Source organism: Mesoplodon densirostris, chromosome 17 (assembly GCF_025265405.1).
Source record: "Mesoplodon densirostris isolate mMesDen1 chromosome 17, mMesDen1 primary haplotype, whole genome shotgun sequence".
Classification (NCBI taxonomy): Eukaryota; Metazoa; Chordata; class Mammalia; order Artiodactyla; family Ziphiidae; genus Mesoplodon; species Mesoplodon densirostris.
The window spans coordinates 5,036,112-5,060,403 of NC_082677.1; the positions used below are offsets into that span (position 1 = coordinate 5,036,112).

At 44.5% G+C, this 24,292-nt stretch overlaps 1 protein-coding gene across 1 annotated transcript in view; it reads left to right on the plus strand.

The window, feature by feature from the left end:
- The window catches only part of POLR1D (RNA polymerase I and III subunit D), a 42,581-nt gene extending 36,381 nt beyond the window's left edge, over nt 1-6,200 (plus strand). Inside the window, exon 3 of the mRNA XM_060080221.1 lies at nt 5,610-6,200. Coding sequence (XP_059936204.1) covers nt 5,610-5,877 — 268 coding nt within the window. The 3' untranslated portion in view covers nt 5,878-6,200. The remainder of the gene's footprint in view (nt 1-5,609) is intronic.
- Nucleotides 6,201-24,292: the final 18,092 nt, after the last annotated feature.

The following is a 24,292-nucleotide window of genomic DNA, read 5'->3' on the forward strand; positions in this document are numbered from 1 at the left end:
TCGTTCTCATTGGCTAGTGGTCCTGTGTCACTATTTGAGGGGTCACATTCATGAAACTACTTTAGATTAAACTTATTTTTTTTTCTTTTTTTGCGGTACGCGTTCCTCCCACTGTTGTGGCCTCTCCCGTTGCGGAGCACAGGATCCGGACGCGCAGGCTCCGCGGCCATGGCTCACGGGCCCAGCCGCTCCGCGGCATGTGGGATCTTCCCGGACCGGGGCACGAACCCGTGTCCCCTGCATCGGCAGGCGGACTCTCAACCACTGCGCCACCAGGGAAGCCCATGAAACTACTTTAGACACAAACGTGGCAGGTCTGTATCTGCAGAACGTTAGCTATTACTACCTCTGTCCTTCAGCAGCAGAGAGACACAAGTATGAAAATCAGAAAGAAAAAGAAACTGCATTTATCTTTCCCCTCTGTTCTCTAGATTTGTTTTATAATTTACTGGTTTTCCTAAGTTGAGTATGATACCTGCGGGGAGAAAGAGCCTCATTTTTGCAGATGGCGTTACACAGTGTTACACAGTGTTACACAGTGTGCCTACTCGAGAAAAAAGGAAAGAAAAAGCTGAAAAGCTTACAGCCCTGGCCTCGGAGCCCTTCATCTCAGCCTCTGGGCTCACAGCTTTGAAAGTGAAGGGACTCGCTCCCCTTGTCAGGTTTAACGTGGATAGGATGCCGGCTCTTGAGTCTGACAGTGCTGTCATGGGTACTTTCTAGAGCAGTTTTAACCATGTCATTCTATTTAGACTTTTATATCCATTTATGTTGTTAGCACCTTAAATCTGGCTCTTCCCACATGAGCTGGTATAACTTTCTAAAATCAAAAATGAACCCGAAACAAAAGTAACTAGCCAGCGTGAGAAAGTCAACAGAGTTGGGGTCAGAGTTCCACAGGAAAGGAGCTGCCCATCCTGTGGCCTCCTGTGGTCCCCACCCCACATCCTTGGGCGCAGCCAGGGACAAAGCCGGTACAGACCCACCCCGCAGCCAGGCCTGTGCCCGTGCCGCAGGGCTCAGGCTTTTGCCTCGATGCTGATATAAAGAAGGCTTTAGGACGGTTGAGGATCTAATGCTAGCTTATTGTGTCATCTCAGATACAGAAAAACATGGCACTAAAAGAGAGCTGAGAAACAAGGAGACAGAGAGCAATGAAATAATTTCCTAATGTGATGAAGGAGAGGACGGTCACTTTCTGAAGGGCCAACATACAGAACGTGCGCGGAGAAACTCAAAAGTGGAAGGACCTTCGAGACCACCCACTTACTCCAGCCTCCACTGTTATTTATACCCGAGGACCATCTACAAACAGAGTCTATAGACCATTAGGAAATGCAAATGATAAGCTCAGAGGTACTACCCAGTAGCCCACTGACTCTGGTATCAATGGAGAATTGAGATATCCTGGAAAGTGAAACTTGCAGATACAGAAGTTTAACCATCTGAAGTATCAAAACTTTAAAATTGTAACCATTTTTATGAACATTTCTGTAAAACATCTTATTCGTTTTTTCTTGATGGCTCAGGTTCTTTTCATTTTTTAATCATTTTTTTTCATGGAGAAACATCAGACATTCTTCTCTGTTCTTGATTAACTTATTATCCCAGGTGATTTGAGACTTAGCTGTCTTGAGTTTCCATCATGGACGAATCCCTGATGTATTAACTTGAGTGCTATATATATTCTTTTTCATGAAGGGAGAGTGAATAGTAATAATATGGGTCCACAATCCCTTGTTTAAAGCCCTCGGATCCATATAAGTTTCTAAATTTAGATATTTTCATATTTTAGATAGGTACTATAGCCCAGACAGCGTGCACAACAAATAACCCAATGGTACTTGTTCAACACCTGATCATTTCCTCAACAAAGCATATGAACACTTCCCTCAAACGGGATACAGAGTAGAAAGAAGTGCCCAGCGTCAGGTCAGGCCAGGTCTGGCTGCCAAACGAGTTGTCGTATCAGAAAAAGAACTTGGGGGCTTCCCTGGTGGTGCAGTGGTTGAGAGTCCGCCTGCCGATGCAGGGGACACGGGTTCGTGCCCCGGTCTGGGAAGATCCCACATGCCACGGAGCGGCTGGGCCCGTGAGCCATGGCCACTGAGCCTGCGCATCCAGAGCCTGTGCTCCGCAACGGGAGAGGCCACAACCATGAGAGGCCCGCGTACCGCAAAAAAAAAAACCAAAAAAAAAAAACAAAAAAAAAACTTGGTTTCCAAATTTTGGACTTATGCATAAGAAATCATAGCCCCATAGGTAACATTTATTGAAGATTTACCATATGCCAGGCCCTGTGCTAAGTGCTTTATGCATTATCTCATTAGACCCTTGCAATAGGTGGATACTTCTATTGCTTCCATTTACAAATAGAAAAGTAAGGCACAGAGGCATTAAGTAACTTTCCCATGGTCACAAAGCGAATTGAGTCGGAAGACTAGGACGCGCACCGAGCTAACCTTTACCAAGCACTTGTTGCGTGTCAGGCATTGTTCTGAGCACATTCTCACTCCTTTGATCTGCATCCGGTCCCCTAAAATGGTCACTATTGTCCCCATTAAATAGATGAGAGACAACAGGGAGATTATTTAACATGCCCAAGGTCTGGCCTATGATTCCAGAGCACGTGTGTATACTGTGTTGTATGACTTTGTAGCCGTAGGACAACTGGCGGTGAGATTCCGCAAAATCAATGACCACATTATAGGCCAGAGCCGCTCTCTGCCAGGGACTTCCTCACGTTCAGCATTGATGTTATTCTCCTTATGCTTCAGTACATTCAGTGCAGATTTTATACTTTCTTTATATGGAATCATTGGCCACGTGTCCCTTCACATCTGCCCTCAACTGCTCCCCACCCCGGCCCCCCAGTCTCGTTGTCCTGCCTCATGTATCGGTGGAGTGTGGGTGAGCACTTGTCACCATGTCTAAAATGTGTCCTGGCGTATCTGGGGGAGTCGCTTTCATACCCCCCCACTCCTCCCCCCACCCAAGTAAACCAAGTTCTCTCCAAGCCATGCTTGACTTTTCACCTTGAAGGTGGACACAACCTAGGCACAACAGCATTAAAACTCGCATCTTCAATGTGAAAAAGCGATGTAAAGGCCAGTTTTCTTGTGGACTTTGTTCCAGAACACCACCTCATCCTACGCTAGCTCTTCTGGTCCCTGTGTTGAGTCGGCGGGTTACACGAGCAGCGGGGCGCTAGGGATGCCTCCTCCGACGTGGCCCCCGCTCACAGCATGAACCCTGCCGGTCTCTAGCCCAGGGGGAGCTCTGTCCATCTCAGGCAAGCACGTGGTGCCGGAGATGACCTCACGTGGAAGATGGCAAAATGCAGTTGAATGTGCCAGCAGTTTCCAAAGGTTTTAATATCTTGGGTTACTGTCCCATCTGGCAGTAATCACTTTCTTTCTTTGTTTAATCCAGATAAGAACTGGCCAGTTTTACCAGCACTGACGACCCACTGCACTGAAAAGGCCCCAGAGTTCTTCTGTAGCTGGCTGTCTTGCACCAGCCGTTTCTAGTCCGCCCCGTCCAAGAGAGATCGGTACTCCGTTGCTCATGAAGATGATTGGCTCCTACACTGAGCCCTGGCCACAGCTGGCAAAGAGGGGCGCCTGGGCTCTCTGTGTTCCGCATTGCAGGGCAGTGCCCTCCCGCAGGCTGGTGCAGTTGTGCCGCCCTGTAACACACGCGTGTGTCGTGCTCTTCTGAATCTTTGCAGAGCTTGCAAATGCGGGGGTCCAGGTGTCGTCAGCCAGTCAGTGCCTGGATGCACTGATGATCCTGTAAAGTCACTGAGGTCAGAGCCTGGCCATCCCTCCTAACTGCACAGGCGTCCTGACCCTGCACCTCTGGGAGGTACACGTGGCTGTGCCTTGGGGCCCCTGAGGAGCGTCATGCTGGCGTGCTTTTCTGGAAGCTCAGCCTCCCCCCGCCTCACGCAGAACCGGGGGTTTTCTTTGCTCTCTGTTGTTGCCTTTCTTCTTTGCTCATCACTGTGGATTCTGAACTTCAGCAGTAAAAGAAAACCAAACCTCCGGTGCCGTCCCCACCCAGCGTTCCCACGGCTTCTGCTGCTCCCTGCGTCCTTTGCTCCCTGAGTCCGTCTCCTCCTCACCGCCGCTCATTCCCCGTCACGCTTCCCAGCCTGAGCGTTAAGCACACCAGCACGTGGGCGCGCACACCACTTCCGAGACCTCGCGGGTACTTTCCCTCCACGCAGGCTCAAGAGCTGCTTATTCACAGTAGGAGCCATTTTCTTTTCTTTTTTCCCCTCCTCCTTTTTTTTTTTTTTTTTTTTTTTTGTGGTACGCGAGCCTCTCACTGCTGTGGCCTCTCCCGTTGCGGAGCACAGGCTCTGGACGCACAAGCTCAGTGGCCGTGGCTCACGGGCCCAGCCGCTCCGTGGCATGTGGGATCTTCCCGGACTGGGGCACGAACCCGTGTCCCTTGCATCGGCAGGCGAACTCTCAACTGCTGCGCCACCAGGCAAGCCCCTTTCCTCCTCCTTTTACTAACAGATTCTGTGCCATTCTGGTTGCCTGAGGTGGCCTGACCTCCATAACAGGGACACTTGGCTAGTGACCCCTTACATGTCTCTTCCACGAGAAAATCACTGCAGTGGGGCTGCTGGTGGGTTGCTTTTGAGGTACTGCGTGGGATTCTCCTTGAATCAAAGTTTGATACAAAGATGGAGATTATGGAATACTACACTCAGTTTTGTTTACTACCAGCCACCCTGAGTAACATGATTTGGACGGATCGGCATCCTCCTTGGCTCAAGGCCAAGAGAAGTATTCAGGTTTTCATCTGTGTGGGGTTTTCTTTTCTAAAATGAAAGGTTTACTACACCTGAAAAATAAAACAAATACTGAGTATATAAATATACCTAAACATGTAAATTAACGATTTAATCAGTTACATCCTTCCTCCTGGGTGAACTTGACTCACGGAGCCCCTGAAATGTACACTGCACAGAAGTTCACCCAGAGGGTAGATGTGTGAACAGTGCTCCTGGACAGAGCACAGACTTTGAAACACAAAGTCCTGAAATAGAAACTTTTTTAGAGGGTAAAGGGTGATTATTGCATTTAATAGATTCTTTAGATATTTTTATTTCTAGAGTAGATCATGTAGCTCCAGTATTCAAGATATAGCAAGCTATACTTTTTTTGTTCCTCAGGGAGGGACTGATCCTTCTTCTTTGATATTTAAAAACAAGCCACCATAAATTTAACTAAAAATGCAGATTCTGGTCAAATCAGGCATTTATGGTATAAGGAGATACTATTAAATGACTCAGGTAATTTGGGTTGTGGTCAACACCTATACATAACATTGTGGTACTTGTTGGGAAAGTTAGTCCCAACAAGGAAGAAAGGGTTAAAGTCTTCAGATAAGGTCCAGCCAGTCTGTCTCCAGAATTCTACGTGTCTGGGGTTTTCCCCCTTGTGCTCAGAGTTTACACTAGGTGGCATGCAAGGAAAGCTGAACAAATTCAGAAACTCGATTCTGTGGAAGCAGAGTTCTTTGGCACTTGCCAGGAGCGGAGGGTTCAGCTTTGGAGTCAGTGTTTGATTTGTGATTGTTTTTTCCCCCAGGATGAAGTGTCCTCTTGCTGGTGCAAACAAAAGATTTCTACTTAACACAATTAAGAACACACTGCCCTCCCAGAAAGAGCAAGACCACGAACAAAAAGAGGGCAGTAAGGAACCTGAGAAAAGCCAGGACCCGAAGGAGGAAAGCCGGCAGAAGCACAGAACCCACCCGTACAGGCACAGGGTCCACGCTCGAGGCCAAGCCCGTCGTTCTCCACCGGGGAAGCGGGCCAGCCCGGAGAAGTCCCAGAAGCGATCCAGCAAGCGGTGAGGCAGGGACGCAGGGCGAGTGCGACCGTCCCGGCACCCGGGCCTGGGCTGGTGCAGAGACGGGGCTGAGGACAGGCCGCGCTGGCAGCGCGAACACCCAAGAGGGATCTTCCAGCAGGGCCGCTGTTGTGACAGCGGAAATCACCTGAGGCTCCAAGGAAAGAGTTCAAAGGGAACGCTCTGAAGATGCCTTGGCAAGTTTAAGCTGCTTCAGCGGTGTAGTATACATATGTGTTGATTTTATTCTGTCTTGTTTGGAAGTTGGTTTCACAATAAATCTAGAACTTAAAAGTTTTCAGAGATTATTAAAACTAGTTCCACTTATTTTTTGGTGTGCTGCACGTGTGGTCCTTTCTCAAAATTTCTCAAAAAATAAAATACTTGTAAATCCTATACTTTACTTGTTTGGGTGACAAATTTAAGTTTTAGAAATCTGGCCAGTAACCATATTTATGAAAAGGGCTAGAAATTTACCAAGAAACTCTGATAGCACTGCACCTGTGGTCCTTTAAGTGAACAATGTAGGAAAATCTCCAAATCCTCTTGAATTTAGTGCTCCCTATCCATAACCAGAGGTTGAAAAGTTGTCTCTGTGGTTTCCTTGTGCATTCTCAAACTCATTCCTGAGATAGAACAGTTTTTCTACATTTAATTTTGGGGGGGGGGAATATGTACGTTTTAGGTGGTGCTTTTAAAAGAACTTTCAAAAGTTAAAGCAAACATTATTTTCGTGCTATGTCTTATTTAGCTAAAGACCTACGATGCCACTCTTAGTGTAGTTGTTTCAGAAATCTGAATTTTAAATAAAAGTGTGTTTACCATGCCTGTTTTTGTTTTTTCAGTATGGTGTGGCTCTGTTCTAACATACAATTATAAACCTTTCAAACCTGTATTCTTCCTTGCATTCTCAGGAAAATGTCACCAAGCACCCTCTTCCCCCATCCACAAAAGGAAGAAGAATCTAAGAAGAATCTCTCTGTCCATACCACCCCCAATCTTCCAAAGCATCTGAGCTTATGCCTGGCTGCTCCCAGATAATCACTCAACGCAGCCCCACTCCCTGCTTCCTGGCAGCCGAGAAAAAACCCTTTCTAAGCGCTAGAAAGGAGCACATCCGCAAAGCTAGCTTTGGGGTGTTGGACGGATGTGTACTGCTCCCCCCGCCGAGCCACCCTGCCACACCTGCTCAGTCTGCTCGGGGCCGAAAGCTCAGGGGCACAAGCCCAGAGCTTGCCCACTCTGTGCACCCTTCTCCCCCAGACCCTGGCCTCACCCCATGACTCCGTACGAACACCCTTTCCTTTCAAACATTCAAGAGGAATCATTTGGCTCATATGACTGTAGTCCAAATCCAGTTACGCATCAGCCTACATCACTGTGCTAAATTTGAAATGTTTTGTATTTAAATATCTATTAGAAACAGCACAGAGTTGTGGTTTTTAAACATTCTTGTTCTAATTAAGTAAAATAAAACGGGACTGTATCATTTATCTATGTGCTCTGTGTTTAGAGCAAACTGGCAAGCTCATTATTCTTAAAAAAAGGGGATGATTATAATGAGCATATTCTTCCACTCAGAAGTAAAGGAAGCGCTTTAGCCTCATCACACTTACCCTTCTCAGACAGTTGTGTTAAAGGACAAGTGTTCCACAAAACCATTTTCCCTTTAAAAACCACTGTCCCACTTGTGAAATTTTTATTAGAATCTTTAAAACTTTCATCACAAGCAGCCATGGTTTCCTGTGTTTAAATGTCAAGAGCAAATTATCCATCTGTGTTCCATACGTATACGGTACATATCAGGGAGGGGCTGGTCCTGAGATGCAAACCCAGCCACCTCCTGCTTCTGCGGGGGACACACGGGCCCGGCAGCTCTGTACTAAGAGATCATCCAGCCCAGGACAGAAGGTGGAGGGGGTTGAATCTGTGCCATTGGTTCACTGTGGGGCCTCATCTGGGCCACTTCTCTGCATGGCATCCTCCTCATTTGCAAACTAGGATGTTTGCACTGGGACTTCCCTGGCGGTCCAGTGGTTAGGACTCCACTTCCACTGCAGGGGGCCCAGGTTCGATCCCTGGTCGGGGAACTAAGATTCCACATGCCACACGGTACGGCCAAAAATAAAAAAGTAAATAAATAAAATAAAATAAGATGTTTGTGCTGAGTCTGGTTTTGAAACAAGTAGAGACAGAAGTGCATGTTTGGCCCTAAGCTTAGGAACTGCATTGCATGCTTCCACTAGAAAGCGGCAGGAGTTAAACCTAAGTGCGACCTAGCAGAATTCGTTTTCTGTTTTACCTCATTTTAGAAAACATCATCTCCAAGAAAGTAAATGAGAAGCCACGGTCTCTGCCATGTCCCGTCACCTGCTGGTGGCCAGTCTTTCTGAACAGCGCATACGTGGAGGGAGAGGGAGCCAGGGTGGGTAGTTTTCCCGAGAGTAGGCTACGTACTGAGGACATCTCCTCAGGCCTGATTCTGGAAGGTGGCCGTGGAGCTTTTAATTTCTCTGTGATTTTTTTGGGGGGGTCGGGGGAGAGGGGTGGATAGATCTGCCTCAGATCTACTAGGTGGAATTTACCATTCTGTCATTGATTACTGATGTGACTTAATGTGGCATTTACATGTTTATATTATTACATAATATCTGTCAGTGCTAGAAGTCTTGCCACTGTCTTTGGATCATAAAGAATATCTGGTAGGTAATCAGTGCTTGTTGAACAGACATTACCTGAGGTGAACCTCAGATAAAGTGAAGCCTAGCCACTTTCCTAAGAAGTACTAAACCCACAAGTATTGCAGGCTATACGGGAACCTGCGTGGACAACAACATTCATCGTCTGTCACCTATGGGCAAACACTGTGAGGCCCTTTTTCCCCAGCTTGACTGAGATATCCAGTATTTGACATATAACGCTGTGTACAATTAAGGTACACAATATGATGATTTGATAGAAGTCCATATTGCAAAGTGATTACCACAATAAGGTTAACACAGTCATTACCTGAGTTCCCATTTTGTGTGTGCACGGTGAGAAAGCTAAGATACGCCTTTTAAAACCCCGTGTCCAGGGGCTTCCCTGGTGGCACAGTGGTTGAGAATCTGCCTGCTAATGCAGGAGACACGGGTTCTAGCCCTGGTCTGGGAAGATCCCACATGCCGCAGAGCAACTAGGCCTGTGAGCCACAACTACTGAGCCTGCGCGTCTGGAGCCTGTGCTCCACAACAAGAGGGGCCGCCATAGTGAGAGGCCCACGCACCGCGATGAAGAGTGGCCCCCGCTTGCCACAACTAGAGAAAGCCCTCGCACAGAAATGAAGACCCAACACAGCAAAAAAAAAAAGTAATCAATTAATAAAAAAACAAACAAAAAAAAAACCCGTGTCCACATGGTTATCTTACAACCCTATGAAGAAGATGCCATCCCTCCCATTACAAATAAGGAAGCCGAGGAGAGGTTTAAAGTTTGCCCAAGGTCATGGAAGTGGCAGAAATCCTATTGGAAGCCAGGACTGTCTGAATCAAAAACCTATATTCTTTCTTCTACCTTATGATGAACTTGATCCAAACTCAGCTCCCTCAAAACACAGGACTGGGATGTCCCAACGCACTTATGTCCCAAGGATTGCCAGTTTAAGAGCCTAAAGAACTTTTATAACCAATGCATTTCACTGGTTAAAATTTACTCCCGAGGAGATCTGAATGCAGAAGCCCTGTGGCAGGGAACATCTGCACTGCAGCAGCATCTCTGTGGGCCACTTTAGACAGCCATCTAAATCCAAGAGAAAAACTCTTACCCTTCCGTGCTTCCGTGGTTAAACAGCAGCCCACAGACTATAACGAGGGGACACTAAACTCTCCATGTGAAGCACATATTTTAGGTTACTTCACATTTAACCTTGTCTATTTTCCACCCACAATAGCAAGATTTGGGAGTTAAAAAGTCTTAGAGGGGCTTCCCTCCTGGCGCAGTGGTTAAGAATCTGCCTTCCAGTGCAGGGGACACGGGTTCAAGCCCTGGTCCAGGAAGATCCCACATGCCGTGGAGCAACTAAGCCCGTGCGCCACAACTACTGAGTCTGCGCTCTAGAGCCTGAGAGCCACAACTACTGAGCCTGCGTGCCACAACTACTGAAGCCCGTGAGCCTAGAGCCCATGCTCTGCAACAAGAGAAGCCACCACAATGAGAAGCCCACGCACCGCAGCAAAGAGTAGCCCCCGCTCACCGCAACTAGAGAAAGCCCATGTGCAGCAACAAGACCCAACGCAGCCAAAAAAAAAAAAAGTCTTAGAGTCAAGGTCTCTGTGGTTCTATAAACAACATCCTATGGTCCAAGAAAAGTACACTACCTCTGCCTCTACCTTAGGCCTTGGAAAGGCATGTCTACAGATCATAGATTGAGCCCTGCCACATGGCTCATCCGAGTATAGAGAATGAGAAGGAGAGTCTGCCGAATGGAAACTCTTGTTCTCAGTGTGGAAAACAATGCCAAGAAGCAGGCACTCACACACACAGGAACACATTTTAAAAAGTAAGTTAATTAATTAATGTACATTAAACTGGCACGACAACACAGCAAGTAGAATTCAGAGGGATTTTATAAATAAATAATTTTTATTTGGGTTGCCATGCCATAAATTCAGTAGAAGGCCCTGGGCATTATGAAAAGGCCCAATAATAAACATAGATTTAAGAGCATTATTAATAGTTGATTACATGAGCAATTTCTCCCATCTATCTAGCCCTGTATTTTCACTGCTGGCTTATATAACTTATAAAAATCTCCTAAGTGAGACAAAAACTCCAGATAGAACATATTTTATAAAATACTGGAGGAAGATGTTTCTCCACCAGGTGAACGTACAGCCTGCCCACAGCGCTGGTCCCCTGTCTCTCCCAAATTGTTTTTTCTCATTAATTCCTCAGGCATAGTCCTCTCAAAATGAACTAGTATACACCGTCCAATTATGAACCTCTATTTACTCCAAATTATAGATCCATCAGTCAGATGGGTAGTCTTTCAAAGTTTGATGTCAGTTTACAAAGGAAAAACAGCAAGACTGGTTTTCAGTCCTACAGGGCTTTTAAAAAAATATTTATTTATCTATCCATCTACCTACCTACCTACCCACCCTGGGTCTTAGTTGCCCCACACAGGATCTTCAATGCCGCGAGTGGAATCTTCATTGTGGCATGCAGGATCTTTTTTTTAGTGGTAGTATGCGGGATATTTAGTTGCAGCATGTGGGATCTAGTTCCCCAACCAGGGATCGAACCTGGGCCCCCCTGCATTGGGAGCCCAGAGTCTTAACCACTGGACCACCAGGGGAGTCCCTATCCTATAGGCTTTTTTTTTTAAAAAATTATTTATTTATTTATTTATTTATTTTTCTTTTGGCTGCGTATGGTCTTCATTGCTGTGCACAGGCTTTCTCTAGTTGTGGCCAGCGGGGGCTGCTCTTCGTTGTGGTACACGGGCTTCTCATTGCGGTGGCTCCTCTTGTTGCGGATCCGGGCACACAGGCTCAGTAGTTGTGGCACACGGGCTTAGTTGCTCCTCAGCATGTGGGATCTTTCCGGACCAGGGCTCAAACCCGTGTCCCCTGCATTGGCAGATGGATTCTTAACCACTGCACCACAAGGGCAGTCTCAGGTTTTTAATCCTATATCCTACATAAAAAACAAAGCATCACTCACTCACTCACTCATTCAGTAAACACTTAGAGAACCAAGCACATATGACAAGCACATGCTGGGCCCAGACTGGAGCAGTTTAACTCCTGTCCTCAGACTCTGCTGGGCCATGTTCATGTCTTCCAAATTCAAAGGTGTAGAATATTTGTGCAGCACAAGATTTACTTCTCAAAAATATCTTGGCCATGCCTGTATTTCAATCTTCTATATGAGAAGCACTGGTGGTTGTTCATCAACACAAAACAGCACAGATGCTTTCATTTTCATTTTTTAGGAAAAGTTTTCCATTTTGTTAAGTTCTAAAAATATGTATATATATAATGAATCTTAAAAATATGTATGTGTTTCAAAACTATAAATATTTATATATATATAATCAGCTCACGTAAGACTATTAGAAACACACTAGGAACACAATAAAATTTTGGCAAAAGATGAAACAGTCACAGAAAATACAAACATCCAATGAATATACAAAAAAAATCATCTAAAAAACAAACAAAAATGCAAATTAAAAAGATTTTTTCATCTTTTAAATTAACAGGGGTTTTTTTTTTAAGTAATTCTGCTGACAAGTATGGTGATACAGATACTCTCAGAAAACAATTAGCAAATTAGAGAAATGCAAATCAAAACTACAATGAGGTACCACCTCATACCATTCAGAATGGCCATCATCAAAAAGTCTACAAATAAATGCTGGAGAAGGTGTGGAGAAAAGGGAACCCTCCTACAACTGTTGGTGGGAATGTAAATTAGTGCAGCGACTATGGAAAACAGTACGGAGGTTCCTCAAAAAATGAAAAACAGAGTTGCCCTATGATCCAGCAATCCCACTCCTGGGCGTACATCTGGACAAAACTATAATTTGAAAAGACACATGCACCCCTATGTTCATAGCAGCACTATTCACAATAGCCAAGACATGGAAACAACCTAAATGTCCACTGACAGATGAATGGATAAAGAAGATGTGGTACATATAATGGAATACTACTCAGCCATAAAAAAGAATGAAATAATGCCATTTGCAGCAACATGGATGGATCTAGAGGTGATCATACTAAATGAATTAAGTCAGAAAGAGAAAGACAAATACCATATGATATCACATCTATGTGTAATCTAACATATGACACAAATGAACTTATCTATGAAACAGACTCACAGACATGGAGAACAGGCGTGGTGGTTGCCAAGGGGGGAGGGGAGGTGGGGGAGGGATGGATTGGGAGTTTGGGATTAGCAGATGCAAATTAATATATAGAGAATGGATAAACAACAAGGTCCTACTGTATAGCACAGGGAGCTATAGTCAATATCCTGTGATAAACCACAATGGAAAAGAATATGAAAAAGAATATATATATATATATATAACTGAAACACTCTGCTGTACAGCAGAAATTAACACAACACTGTAAATCACCTATACCTCAATAAAATAAATTAATAATAAAAAATAATTGGCAAAATTATTAGAGAAATGCAAATCAAAACTACAGTGAGGTATCACCTCACACTGGTCAGAATGGCCATCATCAAAAAGTCTACAAATAATAAGTGCTGGGGCTTCCCTGGTGGCGCAGTGGTTGAGAGTCCGCCTGCCGATGCAGGGGACACGGGTTCGTGCCCCGATCCCGGAGGATCCCACATGCCGCAGAGCGGCTGGGCCCGCGAGCCATGGCCGCGGAGCCTGTGTGTCCGGAGCCTGTGCTCCGCAACGGGAGAGGCCACAGCAGTGAGAGGCCCGTGTACAGCAAAAAAAAAAAAAAAAAAAAAAAAAAAAAGTGCTGGAGAGGGTGTGGAGAGTAGGGAGCCCTAACCTATGCTGTTGGTGGGAATGTAAATTGGTGCAGCCACAGTATGGAGTTTCCTTTAAAAACTAAAAACAGATTTACCATATGATCCAGCAATCCCACTCCTGGGCAGATATCTGAAAACTCTAATTCGAAAAGATACATGCACCCCCAAATTGGGGTGGTCACATGAGCCAGGCTGTGCCAGTCAAACAGACTACTTCAACTCTGAAGCCAAAAAAAGATTAATCCAAGCAGGGGACCTGACCAAAGACGGTGCAGACTAGGCTAATAGATTCTGAACAGAAACCTACAGAGAGAGGGCAGGTGGAGCTGCAGTCATTGGATGGTCCTGTGTTCCTGCTTCCAAGCTCCCCAAAGAACCCTCATCCTGTCTTTCCCAAAGTCTGGCTCTGAAGCTGTTTGCCACTGTCCTTTCAATAAATTCCCTTTGTGCTTTAAGTCATTGTGTAAGTTTCTACTGCTTGCAACCAAAGAACCGTAGCTAACACAACTATGCAAGTGTTAAAATAAAAGAATAAGAAGCTCCTAGATAAAGTGAAAAACAGAAAAATACAGAATGGTGTGCAGTATGTTATGGTTTGTGTAAGAAAATGGAACATCATTACATAGGCATAGAATATCTTTGGACATGCCATACTCAAGAAACTGTAAGCAGAGTGGGGGGACTGGAGTAGAAGGCAGGCCTCCTATTTTTACTGTACCTTTTTGAAATTCAAACCATGTACACTGTTTTGAAAATTATTTTAAATAAAGGCATTAAGTAGATATATATGCATCGTTGTGGAAATGATAAAATGTTATGTGAAAAAAGCAAGCTGCAGCACTTTAAGCAAAATATGATCCAATTTGTGTGTTACTCTTCGGAGAGAGAGACAGTGTGTATGTGTGTGTGTGTGTGTGTTAGTTTATGTACCTAGAAAACCATCTGGAACTATACCTATCAAACTGACAGCAGTGAACATTATATTCAATGGAGAAAAATGGAAACTGTTTCCTCTAAGATCAGGAACAAGACAAGAATGCCCACTATCACCATTCTTATTCAATATAGTACTTGAAGTCCTAGCTAGAGCAACTAAGCAAGACAAAGAAATAAAATGAAACCAAAGCAGAAAGGGAGAAGTAAAACTGTTGCTATTTGCAGATGATATTATTCTGTATATAGAAAATCCCAAAGGCTCAACCAAAAAACTGTTGGAACTAATAAAATATTTTGGATAAGCTGCAGGATACAGAGACAACATACAGAAATTAGAGTGTATTTCTATACACTCAGGATGAAACATCTGAAAAAGAAATAAAGAAAACTATCCCATTTACAATAGCATGAAAAATAATAAAATACTTAAGAATAAATTTAATCAAGGAAGTGAAAGATCTGTACATTAAAAACTACAAGACGTCGGTGAAAGAAATTGAAGAAAACAAATGGAAAGACATCCTGTGTTTATGGATATTGTTATGGAGTTGATATTGTTAAAATGTCCATACTAACCTTAGCCATCTATGGGTTCAATACCATCAAAATACCAATGGAATTCTTTACAGAAATAGGAAAAAAAAAATCCTAAAATTTGTATGGAACCACAAAAAACCCTGAATAGCAAAGGAGTCCTAAGAGAAAAGAACAAAGCTATAGGTATCACACCTCCTGGTTTCAAACTGTACTGTAAAGCTACAGTAATCAAAACAGTATGGTAGTGGCACAAAATAGACACAGATCAATGGAACAGAATAGAGAGCCTAGAATTGAACCCCTGGTCATAGCCAACTAATATTTGACAAGGGAGCCAAGAGGGGAAAGGAGAGTCTCTTCAACAAATGGTGTTGGAAAAACTGGATAGACATATGCAGAGCAATGAAACTGGGCCCCTGCCACTCACAAAAATGAACTGGAACTGGATCAAAGACCATAAGACCATAAGACATAAGACCTGATATTATAAAACTCTTACATGAAAAGATGCTCAACATCACTAAGCATCAGGGAAATGCAAATCCAAACTACAATGAAATATTACTTCACACCTGTAAGAATGGCTATCATCAAGAATACAAGAGATGGGCTACCCTGGTGGCGCAGTAATTAAGAATCCGCCTGCCAATGCAGGGGACACGGGTTTGAGCCCTGGTCCAGGAAGATCCCACATGCCACGGAGCAACTAAGCCCGTGTGCCACAACTACTGAGCCTGTGCTCTAGAGCCCATGAGCCACAACTACTGAGCCCGCATGCCACAACTACTGAAGCCCATGTGCCTAGAGCCAGTGTTCCACAACAAGAGAAGCCACCACAATGAGAAGCCCATGCACCGCAATGAAGAGTGGTCCCCGCTGACCACAACTAGAGAAAGCCTGCTCACAGCAACGAAGACCCAATGCAGCAATAAATAGATAGATAGATAGATAGATAGATAGATAAATAGATAGATAGATAGAAAGAATATAAGAGACAACAGATGCTGGTTTCCAAGCAATTTACCTGCACTCTAGAACAAAGTTTAAGAATGATTCCAAGACTGCAAAATAAATAGCCCCACCAGGCAAAATTCACAATGTCTGGTACCCAATCAAAAATTAGCAGACATGCAAAGAAGCAGAAAAATATAAGCCATCATTAGGAGAAAAATAAATCACCAGAAAATGATTCAGAGATTCTATCAGAGATGACAGAATAGCTAAAGACAATAAATATTATTTCATATGTTTATGAAGCTAGAGAAAAGATTGAACATGTTAAGCAGAGGCATAGAAGATATAAAAAAGACCCAAATCAAGTAGAGATGGAACTATAATGTCTGAGATGAAAAATATATCAGATGAGATTAGTGGCCGATTAGACACTGTAAAAGAAAATATTAATGAACTTTAAGACATAGCAATAGGGCCTCCCTGGTGGCGCAAGTGGTTGAGAGTCCGCCTGCCGATGCAGGGGATACGGGTTCGTGCCCCGGTCTGGGAGGATCCCATATGCCGTGGAGCGGCTGGGCCCGTGAGCCATGGCCGCTGGGCCTGCGCGTCCGGAGCCTGCGCGTCCGGAGCCTGTGCTCCGCAACGGGGGAGGCCACAACAGTGAGAGGCCCGCATACCGCAAAAAAAAAAAAAAAAAAAAAAAGACATAGCAATAGAAACTGTTCAAAATGAACTACGACGGGAAATATGATTTTTTAAAAAAGGAACAAAGCATCATTGAGCTCTGAGACAAACTGAAGTGACCAAATATACTTGTAATCAGAATTCTCGAAGACAGTGACGGATAGAGAAAAATATTTGTAGAAATAATGACCATAAGTTTTCCAGATGTAAGGGAAAGTATAAATGCATGGACATAAGAAACTCAATGAGTTTCAAACATTTTAAAAAATGAAGAAAACCACACTAAAGCACATCAAAATCACATTGCTTTAAATAGACAGAGAGGGCTTCCCTGCTGGTGCAGTGGTTGAGAGTCTGCCTGCCGATGCAGGGGACACGGGTTCGTGCCCCGGCCCGGGAAGGTCCCACATGCCATGGAGCGGCTGGGCCCGTGAGCCATGGCTGCTGAGCCTGCGCGTCCGGAGCCTGTGCTCTGCAACGGGAGAGGCCACGGCAGTGAGAGGTCTGCGTACCGCAAAAAAATAAATAAATAAATAAATAAAATAGAGAAACTGTATTAAAGGAAGCCAAAGGAAAGAGACAGTATATTCAGAGAAACAAAGATAAGATTCAAATCAGATCCCAACAATGGAAGCTACAAGACAGTGAAAAAATATATTCAAAATACAGAAAGAAGAAAACAATTACCAGCCTAGAATTTTTTACCCAGTTAAAATCTTTCAGAAATGAAAGATCCTTGCCCACATCCTCATCCTCACTGTCAGGGAACCACCCACCATGCCCCCTCCTTGCACACTGGGCTCAGAGACGTTTCCTGGAGGAAGAAGCAGGACATAAAATAGATACCTCCTAATCTCTTCCCAGAGAACCTGACTTTGTTTGCAACAGAACATGGAGAAGTTCAAGCCTAATCATGCGCTCAAAAACAGTGGAGGTTGTGGTGAAAGATAATTGAGAGGATACTGGTAGATTTGTTGAAGATACAGGCTAAATTGAAGACTGCCAGTTTGCAGGAGAGAATGGGGGGGGAGGGGAAGCTGGGAGTAGCTCTCCTAGGATAATCACAAATATCAAACACTGACTTCAGGAACTATTCCTTCAAAGAAGCTAGAATTTGATTGGTTTAGTCTCTGGAACAATTGATGCCACAGGGCGCTGTTGAAGACAATAGAGCAATTATCCCACAATTTGTGGCATTTAACAGCAGGGTATGATGGGGGGGAAAGAGAGCTAAAAAGAGCCCTGAAAAGCACTGCCATCCAAGGTGGCTGTGGGCAAACCTAAGGCTGCACACCCTTGGTTGAGAAGCAACACCAAAGGCTTAACACTGTGTGTGTGTCTGTACGTACGTGTGTGTGTGTATGTGTGTGTGTGTGTAAAACAGACTTCACTGAAATAAAAGCTAGTCACTAAAAAGTAATCAAGCAAATGGTGGTAGTTGGGGGGGACCAGAATCCAGAATTGCTATTATAAATTATCTAAAATGCCCAATTTCCAACAAAATGTAAGAGATATACAATGAAATAGGAAAATACGGCCATACACTGGGGGACAAAAGCAACAGAAATTGCCTGTGAGAGTGACCAGATGTTGGATTAACAGATGAAGACTTCAAAGTAGTTATAAGTATATTCAAAGAACTAGTGGAAACCATGATTTACAAAATAAAGGAAGGTATGCTGACAATGTTAGTATCAATAAAGAGATATAAAATTTTTAAAAGAACCAAATAAAAATTTTGGAGTTGAAAAGTATAATTGAAATGAAAAATTAACTAGAGAACTTCTTGCCCAACTTCTTGCAGAAAAAAGAATTAACAAACTTGAAGATGGGTTGATAGAGATTATGCAATCCAAAGAACAAAGAGAAAAAAAAAGAATGAAGAAAAATGAACAGAGCTTCAGGAAATGTGGAATACCATTAAGTACACCAACATACATGTAATAGAAGTACCAGAAGAGAAGAGGGAAAAAGAAAAAATATTTAAAGAAATAATGGTTGAAAACATTCCTAATTTATTGAAAAACACTAATCTATATATCCAGGAAGTGCAACAAATTCCACAGAGAGATCCACAAATAGACATATACAGTAAAAGAGCTGAAAGCCAAATACAAGGAGAAAATCTTGAAAGTGACCAAAACAAAAAACAAACAAAAAAAACTCGCCACTTGTAAGAAATCCAATAAGATTAGCAATTTACTTCTTATCAGAAACAGTGGAGGCCAGAAAGCAGTGGGATAACATATTCAAAGTGCAAAGAAAAAAAACAACTGTCAATCAAGAATCTGATATCCAGCAAAGCTATCTTTAAAAAATGAAGACAGGGGCTTCCCTGGTGGCGCAGTGGTTGAGAATCCACCTGCCGATGCAGGGGACACGGGTTCATGCCCTGGTCTGGGAAGATCCCACATGCCGCAGAGCAGCTGGGCCCGTGAGCCATGGCCGCTGAGCCTGAGCATCCGGAGCCTGTGCTCCGCAGCAGGAGAGGCCACAACGGTGAGAGGCCCGCGTACTGCAAAAAAAAAAAAAAAAAAAAGAAGACAAAACAAAGACATTATTGGATTAAAAAAATGAGAGTTTGTTTCTAGCACACACACCTTAATTTTTTTCAGGCTAAAAGAAGTAACCCCAGAGGGTAATTTGAATTCACATGAAAAAACCAAGAGCACTGGTGAAGGCAACTATGTAATTATAAAATACAGTAAAAATTCATCTTTATTCTCCTTTCTCAAATTATTTGAAAAGCAAGTGTATAAAACCATATGTATACAGTGATTGTTGGTCCTGTAACATATAGAAACGTAATGATTTTGCCAATAACAATGTAGAGGAGGTGAGTGGGCACAAAGCTATATGGAACTAAAACAACTCCAGATAGTAACCTGAATTCTTAAGAACAAATCAAGAGAAGCTAAAATGACACGTACAAAGGTTAATATAACAAAAGCTATAAATATATTCTTAGTTGACACCAGTGCCATTTACTCAGATCTGATCACCAGATCAGGCAAAGTGGGTCTCAAGAGTGGTAAAATTATGGGGTATCAGGGAAGGCCCAAGAACGGGCATTCTTAGAGCCACTGGAATGTAAATTGGACCAACACACGCTCACCTATTCCTTCCAGTATGTCCCCGAATGTCCTGTACCCCTGCTGGGAAGAGGTATCTAACGTAAATTGGAGGCTGCTGTCCACCTAACGGGAGACAAACTGGAGGTTGGTGTCCCTGTAGACAAAGGGCACAAGAGGATGATGTTACTGGCTGAGAACAAACCTCCCTGGACAGAGTAAATCCTGAGGTCTGGGCCCAGGGACGGGTGGGACGAACTGTAGGAGCCAGTCCCGTGACAGTGCATCTAAAACCCGGACATACATGGCCCAATAGAAAACAGTACCCTCTCCATCAGGAGGCCTTGTTGGGCATTGCCCCTGTGATACAGGACCTAAATGACCAGGGCATTATTAGTTGATGCAGTCAGCCTGTAATACCCCATTCTCCCCATAAAGAAACCCAGAGGGGAATACCGGATGGTACAGGACCTCAGGGCAGTAATGAAGCCACTGAGGATACACATCCAGTGGTCCCTAAACCCTACACCCTGCTGGCTACTTTATGTCCACCAGGACCTAATATTCTGTATTAGATTTAAAAGACACCTTCTTCTGTATTCCATTAGCCCCAAAGCCACAAGGAATTTTTGCTTTTGAGTGGCAGGACCCAAACACGCCATAAAAACAATACTTCTGGACAGTCCTGCCCCAAGAATTCAAAAATTCCCCCATCATCTTTGGGGAAATAGCTAAAGGCCCAAAAGATCACATCTGGAGGAGGGAACCCACCATTCTGATCACTAGGCCTACTAAGGAGGCCTCTGAAAAAATACTGTAACCACCCTGAGCCACCTAGCCAATAAAGGGTATAAAGTGTCCAAGAAGAGGGCTCAAATTTCACAAGCTAGAGTCACCTACCTGGGCTTCATTCTCACAGAAGGTCAGGGAAGCCTACCCCAGGAAAGGGAAGAAGCGTTCGCAGCCTTGCCCCTCCTAGAACTTGAGGACAGCTTAGGGGTTTCCCGGGGGTGGCTGGGTTTTGCTGCATCTGGATCCCTAGCCATAGTCTAATAGCTGGGCCTCTACATGAAATGTTGAAAGGGAAGGATGATGATCCTTTTGAATGGAATTAAGGATAGGAAGAGGCATTTCAAGAATTACAAAAGCAATTACTGCAGGCCCCTGTCCTGACCCTCCCAGATTTAGCTACTTCAACAGAGATCGAGGAAGCCATGGAGGGCTAGCCAATGAACACGGGCAGTACTTCTTTCCCCAACTGCAGCTTGTCAAGCCATTAGGGAGGCTCATCAAAGAACTCACTACAGGAGGGAAGCCCTATATAATTGGTTAGTTGGGGTCATGGTAACTCCTGGCATGAAAAGTATAATCAGTTGGATAGTTGAGACAGGACCCATCTGCACAATGAACAACCCTAACACCTGATCCCCCCGACCAAAGCCCCCAGATAAGGACCATTCAGACCAGAGGGACATATCCTGGAGAAGACAGGCACATTGATTTCACTGTCATGCTGAGGGCAGCTGGCAACTTCAGGTGTCCCTTGGTGCTAGCAAACACATTTTCTGGGTTAGACAGAAGCATTCCCTGCCAGAACTGAAAAGAAATAATCCCCAGGTCTGGGCTCCCAGGATTCGTCCAATGCAATAATGTCTCAAGTGCCCTGGGCATAAAATGGACCCTGCATGCAGCCTGGAGACCCCAATCAACGGAGAAGATAGATCCAATCAGACCTTCAAACGGGCCTTAGCCAAGCTATGTCAGGGAACTCCAACGGCCCTGCACCACATGCAGTTGGCCCCAAGGGATAAGTTAAGTGCCCTTGAATTCCTGTATGGTAGACCCATTCCCCAAGCTGAAGAGAAGGGACACCTTAGCCCCCCTAAAATGGAACAGCCCAAGTGTGCCCTCCAGGCAGGAGAAACCGGGAAAGCTCTCACCGAATATGGGGACCAGGTGCTCCCTGCACCCACTGACCCGGCCCCCAACCCCTTCCAGCCAGGAGCCTGAGTACATCGAAAAACCTGGAAAACTGGCAGCCTGCAAGCCCAGCTCACCCCTAAGTGGAACGGACCCTGCTTGGTGACCCTCACCACCTGCTCTGCAGGGGTCACTCCGTGGGGACACTGCACTTGAGGGAAGAGGCCCCCGAGACCCAACCTCTGGAGAGAAAACCTGGGGCTACAGCCCCCTTGACTGCTCGTGCAAACCCCTCTCTGACCTGCAGCTTCTCTCCTGAAAAACAACCAAAGTTCGACCACGTACACTCAGGCCCGGTGGTGAGCCTCTGCATCGGCGCCAAAGACCTGGAGCCCTGCCTTGTTAGGAAAATTTGACAGGTGACCATTATTCTCTTGCTGATATTCGGGCACGTATCTTAAACTCTCCGGGGTCCTTTGTCTCCAAGAGGTTAGACAAATGGGAATCGCTCAGGGAGATGGTCAGGGCCGAAGCCTGGGGCCACCAAACAGACCTCACGGTGGCTGAAGGACAACAGGCAGAGGAGGGATTCGTCACCAGCCAAGCCCATTCACCACTCCCGGAAAATAAAAATAGAATCTGGGTAATAAAATCAAGTCTAACCTTTTTTTTCTTTTCCTTTGTGCTGAGTCTAGTTGCACTGACTCACATGCGGAGGCCTCGCACCAGGCACTTCAGACCGGAGTTCTCCAGCGGAAGGGCTGCAGGACGCTCGGCTCAGGGGCCGTGTGCAGAGACGCCGCGCCGGCTCTGGATCTGGGGCGTGAGCGGCTGGGCTGCGCCTGCGCTGACAGCCCCGCCCCCTCCCTACGGCGAGAACCCTATAAAGCAGCCCCGCCCACAGCCTATCAGGAGAGCGTGTGCTCTAGAGCGGGAGCTTGCCCCTCTCCATTCTTTGATCAGGGAATAAAGCTTTCTTTTGCTTCTGAACCCAACTCAGTCTCATTCTATTGGCACAGTGACACCAGGCAGGAGGACCCTTGCTGGGGTCAGACTTGAAAGGGTCGGTAACGCTTGGACTTCTATTCCTACCTAGCAGTAGTGAGGAAGCCCCCTCCTTCCAGTTCTGGGGTGGTATGAGATGAAGACAGCTAACACATAAGACTTAAATAACTACGAAAACCTCATAATATAATACCACAAATTTCCAGGTTGCAATAATAAATTGCTCATTATATCAAGAACCAGGAAGATCTCAGACTGAATGAAAAAGACAATGCATAGGTATCAACATCAAGATAACACAGGCGTTAGAATTCTTACAAAGACTGAAAGCAAACATAAAAATGCCTCAACAATTCTAAGCACTCTCAAAATGAATTAAAAAATAGAGCATCTCAGCAAAGAAACAGAAGGTCTAAATAAGAACCAAATAGAAATTACAATAACCAAATTAAAAAAAACTCAAGGACTCCACGGAGTGGAGGAGCCAGATGAAGGAATCAGTGAGCTGGAAGATAGAACAATACAAATTACCCAAACTGAACAACAGGGAGAATTCTGAGGTAAAGAAATGAATCACCAACATATTGCTGGTGGGAATGAAAAATGATCTGGCATTAAAAAAACAAAACTACATGCAGCTACCATATAACCCAGTGATTGCACTTCTAGGCATTATCCCAGAGAAAGGAAAACTTATGTTCTCATAAAAACCTGTACAGGGGCTTCCCTGGTGGTGCAGTGGTTGAGAATCTGCCTGCCAATGCAGGGGACACGGGTTCGAGCCCTGGTCTGGGAGGATCCCACATGCCGCGGAGCAACTAGGCCCGTGAGCCACAACTACTGAGCCTGCGCGTCTGGAGCCTGTGCTCCACAAGAGAGGCCGTGATAGTGAGAGGCCCACGCACCGCGATGAAGAGTGGCCCCCGCTTGCCGCAACTAGAGAAAGCCCTCGCACAGAAACGAAGACCCAACACAGCAAAAATAAATAAATTAATTAATAAACTCCTACCCCCAACATTTAAAAAAAAAAAAACTGTACAAAAATATTTATAGCAGCTTTATTCATAATAACCAACAACAACAGGACCAGATGTCCTTCAGTGAGTGAGGGTTAAACAAAATGTGGTCCATCCACACCACGTGACACTACCCAGCAGTGAAAAGGAACAAGCTACAGACACACACACAACAACCTGGTTGAATCTCCAGGGAATTATGCTGAATGGAAAATCCAGTCCTAAAAGGTTGCATATTATATTATTCCACTTATGTGACATTCTTGAAATAACAGAAATGGAGAACAGATTAGTGGTTGCCAGAGACTTTAAGAGTGAGAATGAAAAGGCTAAAAGAGAGGCATGAGATATTGCTGTGGTGATGGAAATGGTCTGTGTCTTCACCGTATCAATGCCAATGTCCTAGTGGTGATATTGTCCTAGAGTTGTGCAAGATGTTACCATTGGGAGAAACTGGGTAAAGGGGACATGGAACCTCTCTGTACGATACCTTACAACTGCATATGAATCTATAATTACCCCAAAATGAAAATTTTAAATCCATTTGTAAAAAAAGACGAATCACAGACTAGGAGAGGTTATTTGAAACAAAACCAAGAAAGGATTTGTTTTCAGAATTTACAAGGAATATGTAAAAATCAATAAGAAAAAGTAGTAAAAATAAGTAGTAAAAAAAGAAAAATGAAGACAATTATTTAAGTGTAATGTGGAAATAAATATGGCATAATGTTAAAGCTTGATAAAGCTGGGTGGTGGGTCTGTGGATGTTCCTTACACGGCCCATTTCCTC